At 41.5% G+C, this 23,314-nt stretch overlaps 1 protein-coding gene across 2 annotated transcripts in view; it reads left to right on the top strand.

The window, feature by feature from the left end:
• Positions 1 to 23,314, top strand: part of LOC306872861 (PC4 and SFRS1-interacting protein-like) — a 98,646-nt gene that overhangs the window by 46,675 nt on the left and 28,657 nt on the right. For both annotated transcript variants that reach the window (XM_079421743.1, XM_079421744.1), the window contains exons 7-9: positions 20,337 to 20,399; positions 20,491 to 20,569; positions 20,672 to 20,770. In XM_079421743.1, coding sequence (XP_079277869.1) covers positions 20,337 to 20,399; positions 20,491 to 20,569; positions 20,672 to 20,770 — 241 coding nt within the window. The remainder of the gene's footprint in view (positions 1 to 20,336; positions 20,400 to 20,490; positions 20,570 to 20,671; positions 20,771 to 23,314) is intronic.

The following is a 23,314-nucleotide window of genomic DNA, read 5'->3' as shown; positions in this document are numbered from 1 at the left end:
TTATTTGCTAATTTTTTATTTACTGCAGAAAACTATTCACCTGCCCCACATTTCACAACTCAACATGGCTGCTTTTGTATAATTGATGCATTTAGTCTTATTTTATAATTTTTTACCACAGAAAATATTTGATATACTGTGGAAGATAACTGGACATAATATTTGAATGTTAGGTTACCTTGAAATGTCCATAAATAATAGTTTGTCCAATAACTAGCTTTTTGTTGACATATTCCATTTTAGCTAAATAATGTTAGGTAAGTCAACAAAATAATAGTCAAAATAATATAATATATACAAGTATATATTCCCATTATGCAATAACAATGTGCAATAACCTTATATTTATTTGCTACCACCTCCATCCTAGTACATCCCTGCATCTCTTTCTATTCTATTCCATTGTATCATCTATAGCACAACTGTACATACAATTTATTTATTTTTCAAATTATTATTTTTTTCTAAATTTTTGGTGTATTTATATTTACATATGTGTATTTTTTATTCTCATCTTATATTTATTGTCTGTGTGTCGTTGTTGTCTCTGTGATCTGGAAGCTTATGACACTAAAACAAATTCCTTGTATGTGTAAGCATACTTGGCAATAAAGCTCTTTCTGATTCTGATATCATTGCTGTCAGGCAGAAACTTTGTATCTCCATATTTCATCAGTTTTATTTTTTGTCATTAATCAGTGCTATTGGTCACCCTTTATGTCTGTCAGTGTTTCTGAAATGTAATAGTTTTGGACATACAAGGTTTCTGTCTGACAGCGACAATATATAATCAGTGTATACATGGATCAACTTCTTTATCTAGAGTGTTAGTATGGCTGATTCCAGACATTCTAGATTAACGGCTGAAATGTTTGTGGAGATGCTGCATGATGAGGAATATTAGGTAATTCTTAGTCCTGATTCCGAGTCTGAAATATCTGATGCTGATGACATAGACTATGTGCCACAGAGTCATTCTGGAGTTGTGGGTGTAAATTCAGCTCTCCTAGATGAAGAAGACTCATTTGATGACATAGAAGAAGTATGTTGATTGAGTCCTCTGAAGAGGAAATTCAGACCCAGTCCAATTGAGTAAAAATGGTTTGCATCTACTCATGTAAACGGAGAACATGGAGGTGGCCCATGGTGGATATTACCACCCTCAATGTCTACACCAGGGGCAGCCAATGTTGGTCCTGGAGAGCCACAGTCCTGCAGACTTCAGCTCCAACCCTAATCAAACACACCTGAACAAGCTAATCAAGGTATAAGGGTTACTGGAAAGCTAGAGGCAGGTGAGGTTTTATCATGGTTGGAACAATACTCTGCAGGACTGTGGCTTTCCAGGACTGATGCTGACCATCCTTGGCCTACACCAACTTCACTGCACAACACCTTGATTACATGGGTGGTGTGACCAATGCATGATGGCTATTCATCAAGAAGCTGGTCAAAGAGCTTGGAGGCCAGGCCCCACCTTCAAAACCATATCACAGAGACAATGGGAAGATGTGGGATAAAAACAAAACACCACCACCACCCGGCCACAGGTATATATCAGACAGAAGGGTCAATGGAAGAGGAAGAGGTACAGGATCTGCCCAGCTGCCAAAGTCAAGCAGCTGGTGTTCAGTGTCAGGTCTGTTTGCAAAGAGCACAAACTTGTAGTTTTCATTTGTGAGGCCTGTAAGCACTGAGATGGCAGTTTGAGATGGCGCTGTATCTGATTTTATTTTGTTAGTTTTATTTTCATCTATTCGGTCACATTCACTACAAATCACTACAGTTGCACTACAGACAGTTCAATTTCAGTGTTATAGGTTATCAGTGATATGCATAAGTTATGTGTGACAAAATGGCAAATAGTTAGTAGTATAGTAATAATAATATTTAAAGTGTTAAATGTGTTGGTCTAAATAACTGCTAAAATAATAATTTTAACAAAATGTCTTTATTCTCTTGTATTTTCATGCTTGCATAGATGGATCATTTTTGACCCATGTGTGTAAACTTGATGCAGTAACACAAAACCTATGGGGGAAAAAAATATTTTTAAAACAATAGGCATCATACACTTACTGACTTTGTAAATATTCACAAAGGAAAACTGGCCATACACTAAACGACTGAGGATCACACACTACCAGACTTTAAATTGACCGTTCGCAAAGACCTAAGACCCTTCTTAGTAACTGTTGCCATCCCTGACAAACAATGCATACATATTACATATTTTCCAAGCCAACAATATAATGTGAAACCTATGAAAATGGTTTTAAAAAGCACATGGCACCATAGTTTCAACACTTTTTAGAGTGTCGCAGTGACTGTCTTTTTGCAGTGAAGGACCTGTCATAGTTTAATGAGTGGGAAGATGACATGAAGCGACGCGAGGTTATAGGGCTGGGCGATATGGCTGAAAACTGTATCACGATATCAGTGTTTCATATCGGTCGATATCGATAATTATTGATATTTTTTATGACCCATTTAAAATAAGGACCAGGAGAAAAATATATTACATTTAAACATTTTTATTTTAAACTTAACCTTCCTCTGATCATACTCCCCTCAGTTATTAAGACAGAAATGTCAACAACCATGGAAAACTCAAATAATTAAAATGTAAACATAAGTCTAAAGTCACAATGAACACTTAACATTTAAGGTGCAAAATGAAAGAAAATGTAAGAAATGCTTAATAAAGTGTAATAAAATAGTGCAAAGTGTTAAATATAAACCGAGAAACCTGAGAATTTAGTGCAAGTTTAGTGCTAGGAAGTTCACTAGCTGTTCACCTTCTGGTGAATAAAGTGTTTTTAAAATATGTGCACTGTTTTGTAAACAAAAATAAAACTGAGGTAAACTGAGATACATCTGTAATATAAAAAAAAAACTGATACAGTACAGTACAGTTGTTTGAAATATAAAACTCTTCAAGTTATTCTTACTCTAATCATACTTGAAGTTGAACTATTCAAGTATATTTTCAGTCCAGGTTTTGTGCTAGGAACACCAGCTGGTTGACCTTCTCTGGGTCTAAAGCTGCCCTGGTGCATGTAACAATATTACCCCCAGTACTAAAAATTATTTCTGAGGGGGTGCTGGTGGCTGGGATGCACAAGTACTTTTTCGCCAGCTGAGACAATCTGGGGAAGTTGTGTTCATGTAGCCTCCACCAGTCCAGAGGGTTAGACTCACTGTCTGCATCAGGGCACATCAGGTACCTTTCCAGCTCACTCTCCACTTTTTGTTTTTCAGTGAGAGGCAAAGCATCATCTTCTTGGCACTGTTTTTTGAAAAAGCTCCCAATGACTTGCGTTGCTTCTTCACGCCCAGTGGCATAGGTGGTCCACTGACAGCTCCTCCTTCTGCACCTTGGTCTGCTGCTCCCTCAGAAGGCCCTGCCTGTGATTGGCCCTGGTCTTCATCCATGATCTCAGACACAGCTCTCATTTGAATGGCCCCTACCTTCTCTGGTCTGATGTATTGGCCTTTAAACCTAGGGTCCACGAAAGTAGCCATATCAAGAAGATCATCTGTGTCAGGGTCAGCATATTTCTCATCGAGATAGGTCATTATTTTTGTCTTCAGCTCTTTTGTGAGCTGAGTGTCCCCCTCATTAATTTTCAGCAAACTGGAGCGGAAAAGGTGGAGCACAGGCTTCACGTACGAGACCGTCACATATGACTCCCCAGAAAGGGAGTCTGTGAACTCCAGGAGAGGAGTTAAGGCCGCAAGCATTGACTCAAGGACGTCAATATCCTGCCACGTTGGGATCAGGTGCCTGTTGTTTTTGTCAGAAGACAGAACTTCAGTGATGGCCTTTTGTTGCTCTAGGACCCTTGCCACCATCTTTTGTCTTGAGCCCCACCTGGTTGGTGACTCTGTGACCAGCTGGTGTGCGGGAAGATGGAGACGTTCCTGTGCTTTAGAGAGCGCACTCTTTTTCTTCCACGAGTAAGAAAAGGTAGATACCACTTTCTTGCACACACCTAAAGCCCTCTCCACTCCCCTCTCCACTCTTTTATCTTTTCCTGCAGCACCTGCAGAAAAACAATGCCAGCGTTAATAACTGATAATAGATCACACACAGAAACACACACACACACAGAGTCATGTCAGTGTGTAAAGCTGCTTCCATGAATCATAATATATAATCTCAATTACTGGCTAATAAAATCACCATAGGAACCAACATTGATGGCGAGCATTAAAATGACAAAGCTACTCACCAATAGCAGAGTGCAAACGATGGCCAAAACACTGCAGCCGTGTCCAGTTGTTCAGTGAAGTCACCTTTACTACATTTGCCCCGCTGTCTGTGGTGATGCACACCATTTTGTCTTCAATCAGACTCCAGGACAACAGTGCCTCCTTCAAGCCTTCTGCTATCACTTCTCCTGTGTGATCTTCGGGGAAGTATGCCGTCTCAAGGCATCTGGTTTTCAAACCCCATTCATTGTCGATGAAGTGAATGGTCAAGCTAATGTATGGCTCAGAAGTACGGCTTGACCACAGGTCAGAGGTTGTTGCAAAGTACTTGGCTGACAATATTTCTTGCTGCACAGATTCTTTGCACATTACATACAGCTTAGGAATGGCAGTCTTAGAAATTTACTTTCGGCCAGGAAGAACATAGCGTGGGTCAAGCACGTGTATAAGCTTTTTATAACCTGGCTTCTCGACAGTGCTAAGCGGAAGCATGTCTTTGGCTATATGATATGCCACTGCCTCTGTTATATCTTTGTACCGTTTAGATTCTTTGTCATAAGGCACTGATGCGGAGTACCTCTCCATGGTGGTCTGCTGCTTGTGCGGTGTTGCAGCTACAGATGTTGTTGGTTGAATACGGCTGTGTTCCAAAGGGTGAGCGCGGCTAAGGTGGTACATCAAATTCGTGGTATTACCAGTCTTGGCGGGGACGACGGTCTTGCATAATTTGCAGACGACATTGGTCTGACTACGGTCAGACTTATAATATCCAAAAAACTGCCATACTGGCGAGCTGACTTTTCCTCTTTTATTTACAATTTCCTCGCTCGCTGAGGCACTCATTTTCTGCTTATGAAGAGGAATCCAGCAGACCAGCACGAGACAACGATATGGCGCAACCAAACTTGATACTGTTACATGATTGGCTGTTAGCTTGTCACTCCCTACGTTGCTAGGTTACCAGAGAGCGAGTGCCTTTGTTAATGCAACCAAACTTGCTTCACAACCTCTGTTTTCTTCCGAAGAAGAATAAAAAATATCGAACGTTTTATCGAACACATTTTTTATTGATATCGATCACGTGTCTATCGCGATACATATCGTTATCGTTTTATCGCCCAGCCCTACGAGGTTAGCTGCATTGAAAACAAATGAGCGCACATGTGCATATACTGTACATCTCCTGATCGGGGTGAAGTTCACAGGATTTTGTCCACAGAATGATGAGCATACGTTTTAATATATCATTTTATTATTTCACACTCAGTATTTTAACTTAAGCGTTGCAAATTCATGCATACAGCACCAGACATGACAGAATTTCTGATACGCAAAACAAGTACTTTAAAGGAATTCCCTAGCTTATTGCCATTACTGTGGCAGCCAACAACAGCACAGCTTAACCCTCCAAACATATTTATATTTAGTTATATTGAAAAAGTTTCAGTTCAATCAATTTTAACATGGATTTCTATGGAGACCGTCCGTAGATGTCGGGCAAGATAGTGGATAGCAGCGGTGGCACATAATATCCGCGTTCTGATTGGTTAGATCGCCTGTCAATCAAGCTCTTTGCGAACGGTCAATTCCAGAGCCGTTGAGAAACATGGCAGGCAGCACCCCCGAGGACAGGTAAGAGACTCTGCCCACGCTGCATGAGTGAAGGTGAATGAATCACCTAGAGCAGTGGTTCCTAACCCTGGTCCTGGAGGCACCCCAACACTGCACGTTTTGCATGTCTCCTTAATCAAACACACCTGATTCAGGTCATCAGCTCAATAGTAGAGACTCCAAGACCTGAAATTTGTGTGTCAGAGAAAGAAGACATGCAAAATGTGTAGTGTTGGGGTGCCTCCAGGACCTAGAGTGCAATGAAGCGCGTTTAAAATACATAGAAGCAAGCATATAAAAATGATCTGCTGCGTTACTGTTAGGAGATGGGACTTGAGTTTTGTCTTTTTTAGTTTTATCTGCCTTTTTCTGTGTTTCCTTATTTAGTTTTGTTCCTGTTCAGTTTAGATTTCATTTGCTCATTAGTCTTGATTAGTTAACTCCCATCACCTGTTCATCCCTCGTCAGCTGCACTATTTAAGACATCCTTTCTGTTCAGTTTGTGTCCGTGATTGTATATGTCACACCATTCGTTGTCGTTGAAAGTAAAAGCTTATTATTTTATACCTGCCTGCCTCTCTGGATTACAACATAACAGTTACATAAATAGATTTACTATTGTTATGAATATTAGAGAATGTTCTGTCCTATAAAGCAATTTTAGGCCTGGTTTCACAGACAGGGCTTAGACTCAGCCAGTATTAGGCCATAGTTCAATTAGGACATTTAAGTAATTTTTATAAATGTGCTTAGGAAAAAACATTACTGGTGTGCATCTTGAGACAAACCAAAGGCACTGATATATGTTAAGATCAGTCATTGTAAGTTTCTTTCAGATGAAACCGCTCAAACATACATTTTAGTCTAGGACTAGGCTTAAGCCTTGTCTGTGAAACCGGGTGTTAATGTTTTAAGTTGTACCGCAGATTTTTTTGTTTTTGACAAATCCACTACATTAAACATGTAGTTAACATTCTAAGAGACTGTCAGGGTATTAAGTCAGTTTTAAAACAATTATGTTAATTATTATTGAGATATTAATTTAACCATTTATGACTTAACCGAACCAAGTCATTGCTAGAAGTGGCCCAGACTCTACACCAGATGCAGGTGAGTTACGGTGAACACGAATCAGGCCCGAATAACACTGTCATGATACTGTACAGATGAGGAAGCAAGTTGTCCAGAAACTGAATATACAGACACAGGATGGAATGATGATCGGTGACGCAGGAATGGATGGGCTGCACGGCCGGTGAGGTGAAGAGTGTCCAAGGTGGTGTGGGAATCCAGTACAGGAACGACGAACACATGACTACACGGACAGACCTCGACACCGGGAACCAGAACTGACGAGAACAAACGGGAACTGGAGACAGAACAGCACGGGAAGACATCCACAACGATCTGACAACGAGAAGAGAATCTGGTGAATATTTATGTGTGCGGGAAATGGGCTGCAGCTGCCGCTGCTGATGAGGCACAGCTGAGAGGAGTGAGTGGTGAATGCTCGGCCACGCCCACACACGTATGGCACGCACACACATGACAGTACACGGGACAAAGAGGAAACAATGGATGCGCGAACCGTGACAGTACCCTTCCCCTAAGAACGCCTCCTGGCGTTCCCAGGTTCCCCTACCTGTCGATTGTAGTCATCGATAAGGGAGTGATCCAGTATGTCTCTCGCAGGTACCCAACTTGTCTCCTCCGGACCGTAACCCTCCCAGTCCACCAAGTACTGAAATCCGCGTCCCCTCCGTCTAGAGTCCAGTATACGGTTTACCGAAAATGTGGGTTCCCCGTCTACGAGTCGCGGCGGGGGGGGAACCGGGGCTGGCGGATTAATGGGAGAATGAAACACGGGTTTAATTTTGGATACGTGAAAGACGGGGTGAATCCTCCTGTACAGGAAGGAAGGTTGAGGCGGACTGCCACCGGGCTAATGATCTTGGTGACAGTGAACGGGCCAATAAATTTGGGAGCGAGCTTATTAGAAACGGAGCAGAGAGGAATGTTCTTGGTTGAAAGCCACACTTTTTGACCAACGACGTAAACGGGGGGCTTAGACCGGTGGCGATCGGCTTTAGCCTTGGTGCCCGCCCCCACTTGGAGTAGAGTCTCACGGGCTCTAGTCCATGTGAGGTGACACCTCTGGACAAAGGCGTGAGCGGAGGGGACCGCGACTTCGGATTCCAGACTGGGAAAAACTGGTGGCTGGTAACCTAAACTACATTCAAACGGAGATAGGCCCGTGGACGACACTGGCAACGCATTGTGGGCGTACTCCACCATAGAGAGTTGTTGGCTCCAAGAGGAAGGATTCTTGGAGACCAGACACCGCAACACCCTCTCCAAATCTTGGTTGGCTCTCTCGGTTTGGCCATTGCTCTGGGGGTGAAACCCAGAGGACAGACTGACAGTCGCTCCCAGCAATTTACAAAACTCTTGCCAAAATTTGGACACAAATTGGGGTCCCCTGTCGGAAACCACGTCTATCGGGAGGCCATGTAAACGAAAGACGTGGTTCACGACTGTCAATGCTGTCTCCTTGGCTGAGGGTAATTTGGGCAAGGGAATGAAATGGGCCGCCTTCGAGAATCGGTCCACCACAGTCAAAACGACCGTGTTGCCCTGAGAGGGCGGGAGGGCGGTAATAAAATCTAGAGCGATGTGGGACCAGGGTCTCGAAGGGACCGGCAGCGGTTGGAGTAACCCATCTGGGGGTCGATTGGAAGTCTTACCAGTGACACAGACCGAGCAAGTCAAAACAAAACTGTGAATATCGTGAGCCATACGTGGCCACCAGAATCGTTGCTTAACCAAAAACCTAGTTCGATTGACTCCTGGATGACAAGCCACGTTGGAACAATGCCCCCACTGGATAACGTCGGACCGTAACCTCTACGGCACAAATAACCGATTCGGTGGGCAACCGGGCGGAGGCATTACCCCTTCTGCTTTGACCTTCGACTCGATCTCCCATGTGAGTGTGGAGACAAAAAGAGGCTCAGGTAAAATGCACTCTGGAGTAGACGGGCGTTCGGAATTGTCAAAAACGCGAGATAAAGAGTCGGGTTTGATGTTTTTGGAACCCGGGCGGTACGAGAGAGAGAAATCAAAACGTCCGAAAAAAAGTGCCCACCGAGCCTACCTGGAGTTCAGTCTTTTAGCCGTTCTAATGTATTCTAGATTCCTATGATCGGTCCAGACGATAAAAGGTACCCCTGACCCTTCCAACCAGTGACGCCATTCCTCCAACGCTAACTTGACTGCCAACAACTCTCGGTTACCAATGTCGTAATTACGCTCGGCTGGGGATAAACGATGGGACAAAAACGCGCAGGGATGCATCTTGCCGTCCGCGGAAGAACGCTGGGACAACACTGCGCCTACCCCCACCTCTGACGCGTCGACCTCCACCACAAACTGACGTGAGGGATCAGGGGCTATGAGAATGGGGGCCGAAACAAAGCGGTCCTTGAGTTTGGCAAACACAGCCTCGGCTGTGTTAGACCACCTGAACGCAGTTCTGGGGGAGGTCAAGGCAGTCAGAGGCGCGGCTAGTTGGCTGAAGTTGCGAATAAAACGCCGGTAGAAGTTGGCGAAGCCCAGAAACCTCTGCAGGGCCTTACAGGAATCAGGACTTGGCCACTCCACCACAGCCTTAACCTTCTCAGGGTCCATGCGCATTCCCTCGGACGACACAATGTACCCTAGGAAAGGAACAGACTGTGCATGAAAAGCGCATTTCTCCGCCTTGACAAAAAGCCCATTCTCTAACAACCTCTGAAGCACTCGCCGGACGTGCTGCACATGTTCCTGGAGAGACGAAGAAAAGATCAGTATGTCATCCAGGTAGACATATATGAACTGATCTACCATATCTCGCAGCACGTCATTGACGAGTGCCTGGAAGACTGCTGGGGAGTTGGACAGCCCGAAGGGCATGACCAAGTATTCAAAGTGCCCCCTAGGGGTGTTAAAAGCAGTCTTCCACTCATCCCCCTTCCTTATGCGGACCAAATGATAGGCATTGCGCAAATCCAATTTTGTGAAAATGGACGCTCCCTGCAACCTCTCGAAGGCTGAAGACATCAACGGCAAAGGATAAGTATTCTTTACCGTGATGTTGTTCAACCCTCGGTAATCAATACAAGGACGCAGGGACCCGTCCTTCTTCCCCACAAAAAAGAACCCCGCCGGAGAAGAGGAAGGGCGGATGAACCCAGAAGCTAGAGAATCAGAAATATGTTTCTCCATAGCCTCCCTTTCTGGAACAGAAAGTGAATATAACTTGCCCTTAGGCGGAGACATACCTGGCAGTAAATCTATGGCACAGTCGTAAGGACGATGTGGAGGGAGAGAAGCAGCTCGAGACTTACTGAACACTTCCTTCAGGTCCTGATACTCTGCGGGCACGTTAGACAGATCCATCGCCTCCTCCTGAAACACAGAAACAGAAACCAACGGACAGGCAGACACAAGACAGGACTCATGACAGTTATTACTCCAAGCTATGACGGATTTATGATGCCAGTCTATTTTAGGGTTGTGATTGATGAGCCAGGGGTGGCCGAGCACGACCGGTGCGAAGGGGGTGTCCATGATCAAAAAGGATATAGTCTCTGTGTGGTTGCCTGACGTGGTGAGAGTGATGGGCTCGGTGGTGAAGGCAATGGGGGGTAACTGGTGACCGTTCAGGGCATGGACAGAGATCTTGTGCGTGAGAGGTTTGATGGGGATGTGATACTTGTGAGCAAACGAAAAGTCCAAAAAATTACCCTCTGCACCAGAATCCAGTAACGCCTGACAGGTGATGGCACGTGTAGCCCATCTCAGTTTCACCGGGAGGAGGGTCGATGATGTAGATGAGGTCTTCTCTGCGGAGATCCCACCCGATAGTAGCCTCAAGTTTACTACTGGGCTTGACCTTTTACCGGGCATCTCGAGACTGAATGTCCTGCCCCTCCGCAGTAAAGGCAGAGCCCCTGGGATCTCCGCTTCTCCTTCTCCTCCCGGGAAAGCCGAGCTCGCCCTACCTGCATGGGTTCGAGATCGTTGACGGAGCTGACCACGTCCACGTCGTTGGTACGGTGACTCTCAAACCCACCAGGGACTCGGCTGGCCTGGACGCGTCGCTCCGCTCTAGTGAGCCGTGCGTCCACCCTGAGGGCCAGGTCTATCAGTCTGTTGAGTGTGGTGGGGAGGTCCAGGACGTAGATCTCCTTCTGGACGTGGTCAGCTAGCCCATGCAGGAACATGTCCCACTGCGCCTCCTCGTTCCAGCGACATTCCGCCGCCAGGGTCCGGAACTCGATGGAATAGTCCGATACAGATCTTTCACCCTGGCGGAGATCGGTGAGTATTCTGGTCGCCTCTCTTCCGGCGACGGCTCGATCGAATACTCGCTTCATTTCTTCGGATAAAGTCAGGAACGAGGTGCAGCATGGATCTTGATTCTCCCACACCGCTGTTCCCCATAGTGCCGCCCTTCCAGTCAGCAACGTGAGAACAAAAGCCACCTTGCTCTGTTCAGAAAAAAAGGTCCTGGGTTGCAGGGCAAAATGCATAGAGCATCGCGTCAGGAATGCCCTGCAAAATTGTGGCTCACCCGAGTATGGCTCAGGAACGGGTAGCCGCGGTTCCGACTGGAAGGGGGGTCCCGATGGAGTGGGGGGAGCTGGCGGCGTGGGTGGCGCAATGGGAACTCGTAGTTGTTGGAGCTATTGGGTGAGCTCGGATACCTGCGTCACCAGAGCCTGAATAACCCGACCAGTGGTATTCAGGCTCGCCTCTTGAGAATTCATGCGTTCAATGCTTTGGGTGATGAAATCCTCCAGAGATGTGGCTGAGGTGCCCGCTGCTTCCATGGGACGGTCAGATCGTTCTGTCATGATACTGTACAGATGAGGAAGCAAGTTGCAGGTAAAGAAATGATTTATTGTCCAGAAACTGAATATACAGACACAGGATGGAATGATGATCGGTGACGCAGGAATGGATGGGCTGCACGGCCGGTGAGGTGAAGAGTGTCCAAGGTGGTGTGGGAATCCAGTACAGGAACGACGAACACACGACTACACGGACAGACCTCGACACCGGGAACCAGAACTGACGAGAAGTAAAGTAAAGTAAAGTAAAGAGACTTTATTGTCATTGTAGTTATACAACGAAATTTGTTTGGTAGCTCACAGAGGCCAGCAGCAGTAAAACAAGAAAGCAGCACACAGAACATAGTAAATGTAGTAAAAGTATAAAATTACTGTATAAAATAAAATAAAATAAAAGGCACTTAGTATAATAATAGACAAGATAAATTTAAGGATAGAAATGTAACAGTATTTACAGTATAGTAGTTGAGTGCAGACATGAATGTCCCATAGAGTGTCTAGATAATAAAATATAACACTATTTACAATGTGGTAATTTAGTGCAAACATTAATGTCCAATAAGTGTCTTTGTGCATTAGCAGCAAACATGAGGAAGGGAGAAGAGAGGAAGGGTTAACTATTTGTGTGTTGGGGGGGTGGCACAGGCTACAGCTCTGGGGAAAAAGCTGTTCTTTAGTCTGTTTGTGCGGGTTCTGATTGTCCTATATCTTTTCCCTGATGGGAGGGGTACAAAAAGTCTGTGTCCTGGATGAGTTGGGTCCTTGATGATGTTGCTAGCTCGCTTCTGTAGACGGCTAGCATAGATCATGTCAAGGTTCGGGAGTTTGATTCCTATGATCCTCTGAGCAGTTTTGACGGTCCGGGTCAAAGCTCGGCGGTTTTCTGCAGTGCAGCTGGAGTACCACACTGTGATGCAGTGACAGAGGATGCTCTCTATTGTGCTCCTGTAAAAGTTTACTAAGAGCTGGGTTTGCACTTTTGTTTTTTGAGTTTTCTTAGGAAGAAAAGTCTCTGTTGAGCTTTCTTCACTAAGTGGGATGTGTTAATGGTCCATGTGAGATCTTTTGTTATGTGTAGACCCAGGAATTTGATGTCATTCACCCTCTCAACTTCCTCACCATTTATGTAGAGGGGGGGTGGTGTTGTTTTCTTGACTCTCCTGTAGTCTACAACGATCTCCTTTGTTTTGGCAGTGTTCAGAACCAGACCGTTGTTCCCACACCATTTGATTAGGTGTTGGACGTCCTCTCTGTAGTGAGACTCATTGTTTTCTGATATCCTTCCCACTATAGTGGTGTCATCAGCAAACTTCACTATGGTGTTAGAAGAGGAGTGGATGGGTTTGCAGTCGTGTGTGAATAGGGTGAAGAGAGCTGGACTAAGAACGCATCCCTGCGGTGCTCCTGTGTTAATGGTGATAACAGATGATGTATGGTTGCCCACCCTGACATTCTGTGGTCTGTTGGTGAGGAAATCCAAAATCCATGAACAGAGTGTGGTGGTTAGTCCCAGGTCATTCAGCTTGTTTACAAGTTTGTATGGCACAATGGTATTAAATGCCGAGCTGAAATCTACAAATAGCATCCTATCATATGTATTGGGATGCTCCAGATGAGTAAGGGTGGTGTGAAGTGCGATTGAGATTGCATCCTCTGTTGATCTGTTCCTACAGTAAGCAAACTGTAGGCTGTCCAGGTCAGCAGGGATGTTGGCTTTGATGTGTGAAAGAACAAGTCTCTCAAAGCACTTCATGATAATTGGTGTCAGAGCGACTGGGCGATAGTCATTCAGACATTTTACTGACTGTTTTTTGGGCACAGGAATAATGGTAGTTGATTTAAGGCATGTTGGGACTACAGCCTGCTGCATAGACAGATTGAAGATGCTGGTGAACACCCCCACCAGTTGGTCAGCACATGACTTCAGCGTGCGACCTGGAACTTTGTCTGGTCCTGCTGCTTTATTGACATTGATCCTCCTTAGCGTGGATCTCACCTGATGGCGTTCGAAGACAGGTACCGGCTCCTCTATGGGTGATGGTGCTGTCTGGATTTCCATGCTGTTGGAGTGACCGTCAAAGCGCGCAAAGAACTGGTTCAGGGTGTCAGGAAGCGTGGCATCATGGCTGGACAACGAGGGGCTGTTCTTATAGTCCGTTAGGGCTTTAATGCCTGTCCACATGCTGCGGGGGTTGTTATCTTTAAAATGGCCCTCGATGCGTTGTTGATACCTGTGTTTTGCTGCTTTAATGCCCTTCTTGAGATCTTTCTGAGCATTACTGTAAGCCAGCCTGTCCCCTGACCTGTAGGCAGCGTTCCTCACTTTCAGTAATGAGAAACGCTGAAAGAGAACAAACGGGAACTGGAGACAGAACAGCACGGGAAGACATCCACAACGATCTGACAACGAGAAGAGAATCTGGTGAATATTTATGTGTGCGCGAAATGGGCTGCAGCTGCCGCTGCTGATGAGGCACAGCTGAGAGGAGTGAGTGGTGAATGCTCGGCCACGCCCACACACGTACGGCACGCACACACATGACAGTACACGGGACAAAGAGGAAACAATGGATGCGCGAACCGTGACAAACACCCGCCGAGTCTGAGCTGCAGGCACCGAGGGGCAGCCGAGCTCGGGCCAATTACTATATGCTATCGGGGGTAGTTCATTGACAAGCTACGCAAAACAAATCGCAGAAGATATAATCAAACGATTATGAAATCGTTCTGCGATAATGAAAGCTGTTCTCAGTAAACTACGGCTCTGTGTAGTAAATGCTGCTCCATCTGAAAGCATGTGAAAATACCACATTTAATTTAAAATAAGAAACTTTTAAAGATGCTGAAGTGTTTGATGTGGAATAAATACGTTTATTTAATGTTTATTTAAAGTCTTAAGATTAGGCTTTGAAATCATTATTAACACGATCATAACATTCACTTAGAAAAAGGTTAACAGAATAACATCTCAGAGCATCTGTTCAGAAACTCAACCCTCACCCTCCCTTGTCTGTGAGTGTCTGAAGCAGACCTTCAGTTTCACATTGGAGATTACCCCAAAGAGGAGCTGCGAGTTTTATTTATATTTAATAATGTTTATAACTTAAACTTTTTTTGCTGCATTTTATTTTGGGAACATTTAATTCGCGGAATGGACATCATTGTTCACAGGAAAATAATATTGCCAGCTAAAACTATTGTAAATGTTTATTTTTATATAGTATGTTACGTATAATCACATTTTGCTTATTAACATCTTTAAAAAAAGAGAATGATGTGTCATTAGTTCATTAATCAAATAAATGATGAATATGTGTTTAAAATGTATGATGAATAATTGACTTTTGTAACATGCTGTCATATATAATTATATATGTATTACCCCTTTCTTTAACCCTCGGAGTCTGAGGTGTTTTGGGGTCCCCTGTAGAAATGTTGACATGCCCTGACATATGTGTTTTTGGTAACACTTTAGAATAGGTAACACTTGTTAATTATTAACTATGACTTTTCCCTCAATAAATTCTTAATTTGCTGCTTATTAATAGTTATTAAGGTAGTTGTTAAGTTTAGGTAATGGGTAGGATTAGGGATGTAGACTAAGGTCATGTAGTGTTTTTCAGTATCTTAAAAGCATATAAATGGCTAAAGTCTGAATATACTGTATTCAGCATAAACTGGGTTACAATAATATGACAGCAGCATGAACGTATATGTGATTTATGATGCTATTTCACAAGTCATCATAATTCAGATCCCTTAAAAAATATTTTATTAAAAATGGTTGTATGCAGAATTTTGATAGGTGTACAGTAAAAAATCATTTTGTCTATGGAGTGTAGTAATACTCAAAATGATTGTGCCCATGCGCATAACTTTTTTAAATTAAATAAAAAAATAAAATAAATTTGCTTTTTTAATTAAATTATACTAAATGATGTTTATGAAAATATAAAATTGCAGAAAGTTTACTGTGATGTGTAGGTTTAGGGGATGATACTGTATAAAATTCATTAATATGATAAATATAAATATTAAAAGTTATAAATATAATGTAGAAACTTTCATTTCTGTGATACAAATACACATATACAAATAATTGTGAACCAAATTGAAATATGTCTATGGAAAGCATCCATAAAACATGACTGGACATTTAAGGGCCCCCAATAGTCCTTACCTTTTGGCCTATTAAAATATATATCTATATTGTTTTCCCCTTTGCTTATTTCGACGTTGCCGGCTCCTCATTACAATCGACCAATAACTTTTTCCAACATGACAAACTCTTTTTCCTGCTCCTTGTAAAATGTATATTTTGTAAAAGTATTTTTAGTGAAGACTAAAAAGTAGTGTAAATGTTTGCATTGTTTCACATTGTGTGTGTGTGTGTGTGTGTGTGTGTGTGTGTGATTGCATAATTTGTTTATATTCATTTAAAAGAAGAGAATAAGACTTGAATGATTGATTGTGTGTTTGTATACTTGTTTAACCTACGCCATGGTGGCCAAGTGTCCTCTCAAAGAGAGTAACATTTTGACTTTGCATGGGCCATTTTATTGAACCCCACGAGAAAATTAATTATAAATCACATCAATTATTTATTTTGTGAGATGTAAAGTTTTCTGTGATGAGTCAGAGTTAGTGTAATGAGGGGTCAGAAGCGTGGGGATCCATTTGCAGATATCTTTAATAATCAAGATCAGGGTCAAACAGACAGTGTTCAAAACAACAGTGGCAGGAATATCAGAGGCAGAGCAGAGACATAAACGATACCGGGCTTGAGTCAGGGCAGGCAGCAAAGCAGTCAGAGTTCCAGAAAGCAAGATCACAAGGGCAGGCGGCAGAGAATCAACAGTAGTCAAACAATCCAAAGTCATACACAGAAGGGTTACAGAATCACAAGGCAAAACAAGACTTCGCAATGTGAGTGAGAGTGAATGCTGTTCAAGTAGTGTGGATAATGGGGAACACCTGTGCAGGTGATTAGTCTCTGAACGTGGGTGTATGGGAAATGGAGTCCGGGAAAGTCAATACTCAGGAGAGGGTGCCCTCCGGTGGCCATCAGAGAGAGCCACAGAGGTCTGATTCATGACAGTTACTTTGTAAAAGCATAATTATCTGTAGATAAAAAAGTCTGTGTAGTGTCCCCATTTAGACAGCTAAGAAAATGTGTGTGTGTGTGTGTGTGTGTGTGTGAGAGAGAGAGAGAGAGAGGAGGTCTCTGTAGTCGATCGCTTTGTAGCAGGTATAAAGTTTCTAGTGTCGCGTCAACTGCGGCTATACAGGATAGCTGCGGCTACAACTGCGGCGCTATTTTTCATTGAATTATAGGCTTCCTCTGTCTGCGATTTAAACGGGTGTGTGTGTATGTGTTTGTGTGTGTGTTATTTTATTGCAATATTTTCCTCTCATTATTACACATTTATTGACTCTTTTAGTGATGTAATTTTATTTTAGACATTGTCAGCACTGACCATAACAATAAATCAACTCACATTTTAAGAACTATCTCTTCAAATTGTTTCTCTTTTACTTATTTTTCAAATTGTACTTAACCCAATATCTATTTCTCACATCCATGCAAGCAGACCAAAACCTATGCGATGGCATGAGACCAGATAAGAACACATGCCACCCCGTCAGTCCAATTTAAACAGATGTCGCGTTACAAACCGGAGGTCTGGCGGCTATATCAGACAGCTGTCGTATCACATCTGCTGCACATTAACGGACAATGTAACAATGTAACCATGCTCTTATTTGAGGACATATGATGCATTACAAACAGATGTCGCATTACAAACCAGAGGTCCGGATGTTATATCACAAACAGCTGTTATATTGCATCCGCTGCGCATTAACGGCAATGTAACCACTCTCTTATTTGAGAACATATAAAGATGATGGATTACAAAAACACATGTCATAACAGTTGTCGTAACACAACTGCAGTGCAAACATTAAAAAGGTTAGAGGTTAATCCCTAATGACTATGATATATTACAAACAGGTGTCATATAGAATCTGCTGTACACAAACAATGTAATCATTCACTTATTTCATAGATTATGACATACAACGATGATGTATTACAAACAGATGTCATGACACCTGTCATAACACACAAGGTCAAAGGTTAATCCCTAAGGTCAAAGGTCAACAGCTGAGAGCCATCAATCAAATATTTTGACATAAAGGATATCATACTTACTACTACTGGTCCTCAGCTCCACCCTGGTGGTCTTCTGCTCAACCGTGTGGATCTTCGGTCCCATCTGCTGAGCTGTCGTGGTCATCTACTCCGCCATGGGGATCTTCAGTCCTGTCTGCTCAGCTGTGGTGGTCTTCAGCTCTGCCCTGGTTCTCTTCAGCTCTGCCTGCTCCGCCCTGGTGGTCTTCAGCCCTGCCCTGGTGCTCTTCAGCTCTGCCTGCTCCGCCCTGGTGGTCTTCGACTCCACCTGCTCTGCCGGCCCCACCCTGGCCTCATGCTCCACCAGCTCCAGTTGCTCTTACTGTCCATGGGCCTGGCCCTCCATTCCATTCCTACATCATGGCTGATATATGTTCACTCAATCTTGATACTCAATGATCTTGATGTTTTCCCAACCTGCATCAATGGACATGGACATTGAAGTAAATAACATTTTTAGTAGAACATGTTATACAAGTTGATATACAAGAGTTGATATGATACACTTATTTGTGGAAAGACATGTAAAGTTTTTACATAGTACAGAAGAACATGTAGGCTATAATTCCAACATGCAAAACAACCTTGTTTGTTTTTTGTCATCACATATAACATGATCTAAATAGTATGTTCACCAAATTTTGAGATCTCTTGTTAGAGAACATCGGAGGATATTTAAAAACGTAATTTAATAATTAATCTGAAGATAAAATAAACTAATATTTTTTAACAGTGGATTTGATCTGATTAATATTCTTCATATAAGTGAGAACAATATTAACTTTTTATTTTCTTAATCATTACTTAATAATTGAATTCTCTTGGATTTTTTCACCATCAAAGGCTGATTAAAACCAAGTCTGTGAGTATCCTCTTAAACTAAAACTGTTACTGATCATTTCACACTGTCAAATTCCTTTTTAGTATTACAAATTCTTCTTAATCTGTATAGTTGGTTTAGGGTTAAAGCTTACATCAGATGTAATGGGTGATGACTATTGGCAGAGAGTAATGTATTTTTGTCTTTTGGCTTTTGAAAAAATGTACTAGGGACAAATATTATTGGTTTTAGATATCAGTAGATCTAAGTAAATGAATAGATATTCTTTTAACTGAAAATATAATATAATCTAGCCTGGAGTTTAAAAAATGTCACAAATTCATACAGTTCCTCTTCACTTCCTTTGCAAATGAGAAAACAATTATTAATATATCTTGCCCAGTACTTAATGTAAAAGGTTTATTATTATAAAGTAAAATTTACCCATATAAAAAAAAAAAACTAACAGATATATAAAATTCAAACAGATCTGCATAACTTGGTTCTAAGTGAAGTGAAGTGACATACTGCCAAGTATGGTGACCCATACTCAGAATTCGTGCTCTGCATTTAACCCATCCAACGTGCACACACACAGCAGTGAACACACACACCGTGAGCACACACCCGGAGCAGTGGGCAGCCATTTATGCTGCGGCGCCCGCGGAGCAGTTGGGGGTTCGGTGCCTTGCTCAAGGGCACCTCAGTCATGGTATTGAGGGTGGACCCATAGCAGTTCCCATAAGGAGTACCCATAGCAGTTCCTTGCACTTGAAGATAATCTTTATCAAACAAAAAGTAATTTTTAGTTCATACGAATTCAGTCAATTCTAAAATAAATTGAATGGGTCATATCAAGTTCTGAGAATTTTTTTGAAAAAGTCCAGAGAATCTAAGCCACCTTTTTGTGGAATAGAATTGATTATGATCATCTGATATTTGTCATTTTCTATATTAATCACTGAGAAATAAAGAACTGTTACACTAATGAATGCAGATAACTGAAATGTCTATTGTTAATTTTTATCTCCTGCTGTATGTCCAAATCATTTTTTTTTATTCATAAACAATGAGAAACCATAAAAAACTTTCAATTTGCCATTTCATTCAAATGCTCAGTTCACACAAGCTGATGGTTCAGTCTGTATCAAAAAGAAGTGGTCCAAAATAATTATTTGTTTGCAAACCAGACATCACACTGAACCATTTGCCTGCAGCTGACGATTACATGTAGTAATGTTGTAAATAATGTTCCATTTTTTTGCACAGACTGATCGCTTCGCTTCATAAGTTCATCAGGAGCCAGGGGTATTAATTTTGTGTTCTTTGTGTTACTTCATTTTTTAATCTCACAAACCAGTAGTCACTAACATGCATTTTATGAATCACCAAGGACCATGGTTTCAGCTAAAAATCTTTTTTAGTGTTCTACTGGAAAAAAAAAGTCACCTATGTCTTGGATGGCCTGAGGGGAGTAAATCAACAGCCATTTTTTTTTATTTTTAGAATGAACTATCCCTTTAAGTGTAATATCATTGGAGTGATGATGTAGATTTTAATTTAGTATGATATGCCTTAAAAATTGGTCTTGTCATATTTTTAGGACCTATCACAGAAAGATACCACAAATGTCTCTGCCAAAGATAAAAGAGGAAGGAAGAGAAAGGTAATCACTCTGTGCACTTTGTTGGTGGTTCTTGTGATTAGGTTACATGACATAACTGCCATAAATTAAATATTTGATTTGGTTTTCACAGATTGAAGCTGAACGAGACTCTGATACAGAAAACTCAAGCCCCACTTCAAGTGCTCCTGGGTTAGATTTATTATCACCAGGTGCAGATTGCCCTTTCAAACTCTGTAGATGTTTTCTTGTATTTAATGAAGCAACACATCTATAAATATGTATGTGGTGTGTCTTTTTTCTTATTATTTTAGGTGGACCAGTTCCATTACTAAAGCGCAGAGGAAGGAAACCTAAAACGGAGAAATCACTGCAGCTGCAACAACGAGCTTCAAAGGAGCCACTGAGGTTAGGTGATCATTTACAAATGTTTGTGTAAATAATATTACAGATTAATTATATTATAGATGCACCAGTGTAACTATAAGCCGGAGGAATGAAAAGGTAAGATTAGAAGGGATTGTTTATTAATAATTAGTTAACCTTATAATTTACATAATAAGGTGAATGTATTGTGTTGCATACAATCTACAGCCATTTTGTCCCCTTGTAATAAGTAAATACCTACTTGAATGAAATGTGCAAAACAATCATATTGGATGCTTTTATTAAAACAACATAAATGCAAGCTGATTCGATTTGATTAGTCAAAACTTTCTCGAATAACATGCGAACAAATTTAACAAAGAGCATGCCAAAGTGGACATGAGGCTGTATCTCCACAATGCTGCAGCATATTGAAACCAAACTTGGTGTGTTATGACAACCATAACCTGATAACCTGTTATGATAACCATAACCATATGAAAAATGGATCTGTTAGCTTATAACTTTTGAACGGATTGGCCAAAAACCACAAGACTAAACTCTTTAGACCAGTCCTGTCGGCCAAAGTTATGAGTTTCATATTGATAGATGAAACGATTTTCATTTAACTTGTCAACAAATTTTGATGGCATGATGCTAAACTGCATCTCAGTCTGTATCTCTTTCTTTGGCAATCTGAATCTTTGGCATATTGACATCAAACATTGTGTGTCAATACCCAGCAAGCAATTTTGCATTTAAAAGCCATCCAAACACTTATTAGCCATCCAAACACAGCCCTGACGTCTAGGCTAAAACAAGGCAAAATTTGGGCTGTCAGTGAAAGTTTAATAGACGTCTAATCATAGCCCAAGAGTAGACTAGTCATCAATTAGCTATTGAACGACTACATGTATACGTCTAATAGACAGTGAATATGGGTCTAGGCTAAAACAAGACTGAACCATACATCTAACCATAGCCCAAGAACAGACTCCATCCAAACAAACAAATTAAATATAAACCTTTTATTAAGAAAACAACATTTGTAACAACTTAGACAACTTAAGAAAATAATGATACCAATATAAAATAATTAAATAAAATATTATAAATACAGTACACTTAAATATAAAGATTATGATAAAAAAAGGAACATTTTAAAGGGGTCATATGATGCGATTTCAAGTTTTCCTTTCTCTTTGGAGTGTTACAAGCTGATTGTGCATAGATAAGATCCCTGAAGTTGCAAAGACTAAAGTCTCAAAACCAAAAAGATATTCTTTATCAAAGTTGAGATTCTGCCACGCCCCCACATGTCTATGTCACGATGTGAAAATATTTGCATAAGGCACGAACTGATGGACTATAAAACTAAGGACATTATTAACTGTTTTTACTTTACTTTTGAAAGCTGAAGCTCGAGATTTTGGAAAGGGGCGTTACATTTCCGACGCGGCTTGTGGTGTTCGGCCAATCACAATGCACTGTGTCAGCTAGCCAATCAGAGCAGACTGCGCTTGTTCAAAGGAGGGACTTTGTAGAAAACAAAGTGTTTGAGAGAGGCGGGGCAAAGAGGACTTACAAAAATGTACAGTATTTGAAAAATAATGTTTTTTGAACATTAAAACATGTCAACATATTTTGTTACACCAAATACACAAAATAATGATCTTTAAAAAGGCATCATATGACCCCTTTAACAACTTAAGATAAAAAAATAAGATATTATTTTATAAGATATTATATAAGATATACTTAAGATATTTAAAAATAATAAATCTAATACAAATCAAGAGTATGGTATCACACTTAACATTAAAACATTATGGATAAATGACAAAGTAAAATAAAAAAGATGAACCCTTTTGTTGGTTTACTAATTTAAAAAATAAATAAAACAACCAACAGTGAACTTATTAATTATTGTTTTTATTTCTTGTTTAAAACGCTTCCCAACTGCATTCCGTCCAGCTCTGTTGCTGCCAGGAAGTTGGTCATCACAGCATCACTTTTTATCACTTTCATGCATGATGAATATAATTATGTAGTACTTAACCTATGTATTATTAAATACTGTAACAGCAGACATGTAGCGCATCAGACTACAGCCTATTATATAATTACATCACAACCGTTGCAAATTTTATGACAGCACTAAGCAATCTCACATTCTCACCGCCATTCATAAAAAGTTACCGGGTCGAGTAACATGTTTCAGCGCTGATTCTACTCGTGTTTGGTGCTTTTAATCATTTGAACGCTTTTTTTCTGTCCTGCGGATGGTGCCGCACGAGCTCGTACAACACTCTCAGAACCATTCCGTCCATGATGTTTTAGAAAACAATCTTTTCGCAGTTTATTTAGTTAATTGCTTAAGGTCATTTGCGCAGTTTCAATCATCATGCAGTAACCCCCCCCATTAAATTTTTTTTAAATCAGATCTACACAAATCACATAGGTCCCCTCAGAGGTCGGAAAATAGACTCTCTGTGCGTTCAAAACGAGATATATTGCCCTCCGAAGGGCACTGCATAGTGAAAACAATCATGGCCGCCATATTGAAGGGTCGTTCCAAACCGAATTGCTCA

This window comes from Barbus barbus (genome assembly GCF_936440315.1).
Source record: "Barbus barbus genome assembly, chromosome: 7".
NCBI lineage: Eukaryota > Metazoa > Chordata > Actinopteri > Cypriniformes > Cyprinidae > Barbus > Barbus barbus.
Note: the sequence above shows the minus strand (reverse complement) of the source record. Positions and strands in the feature narration are given on the sequence as shown.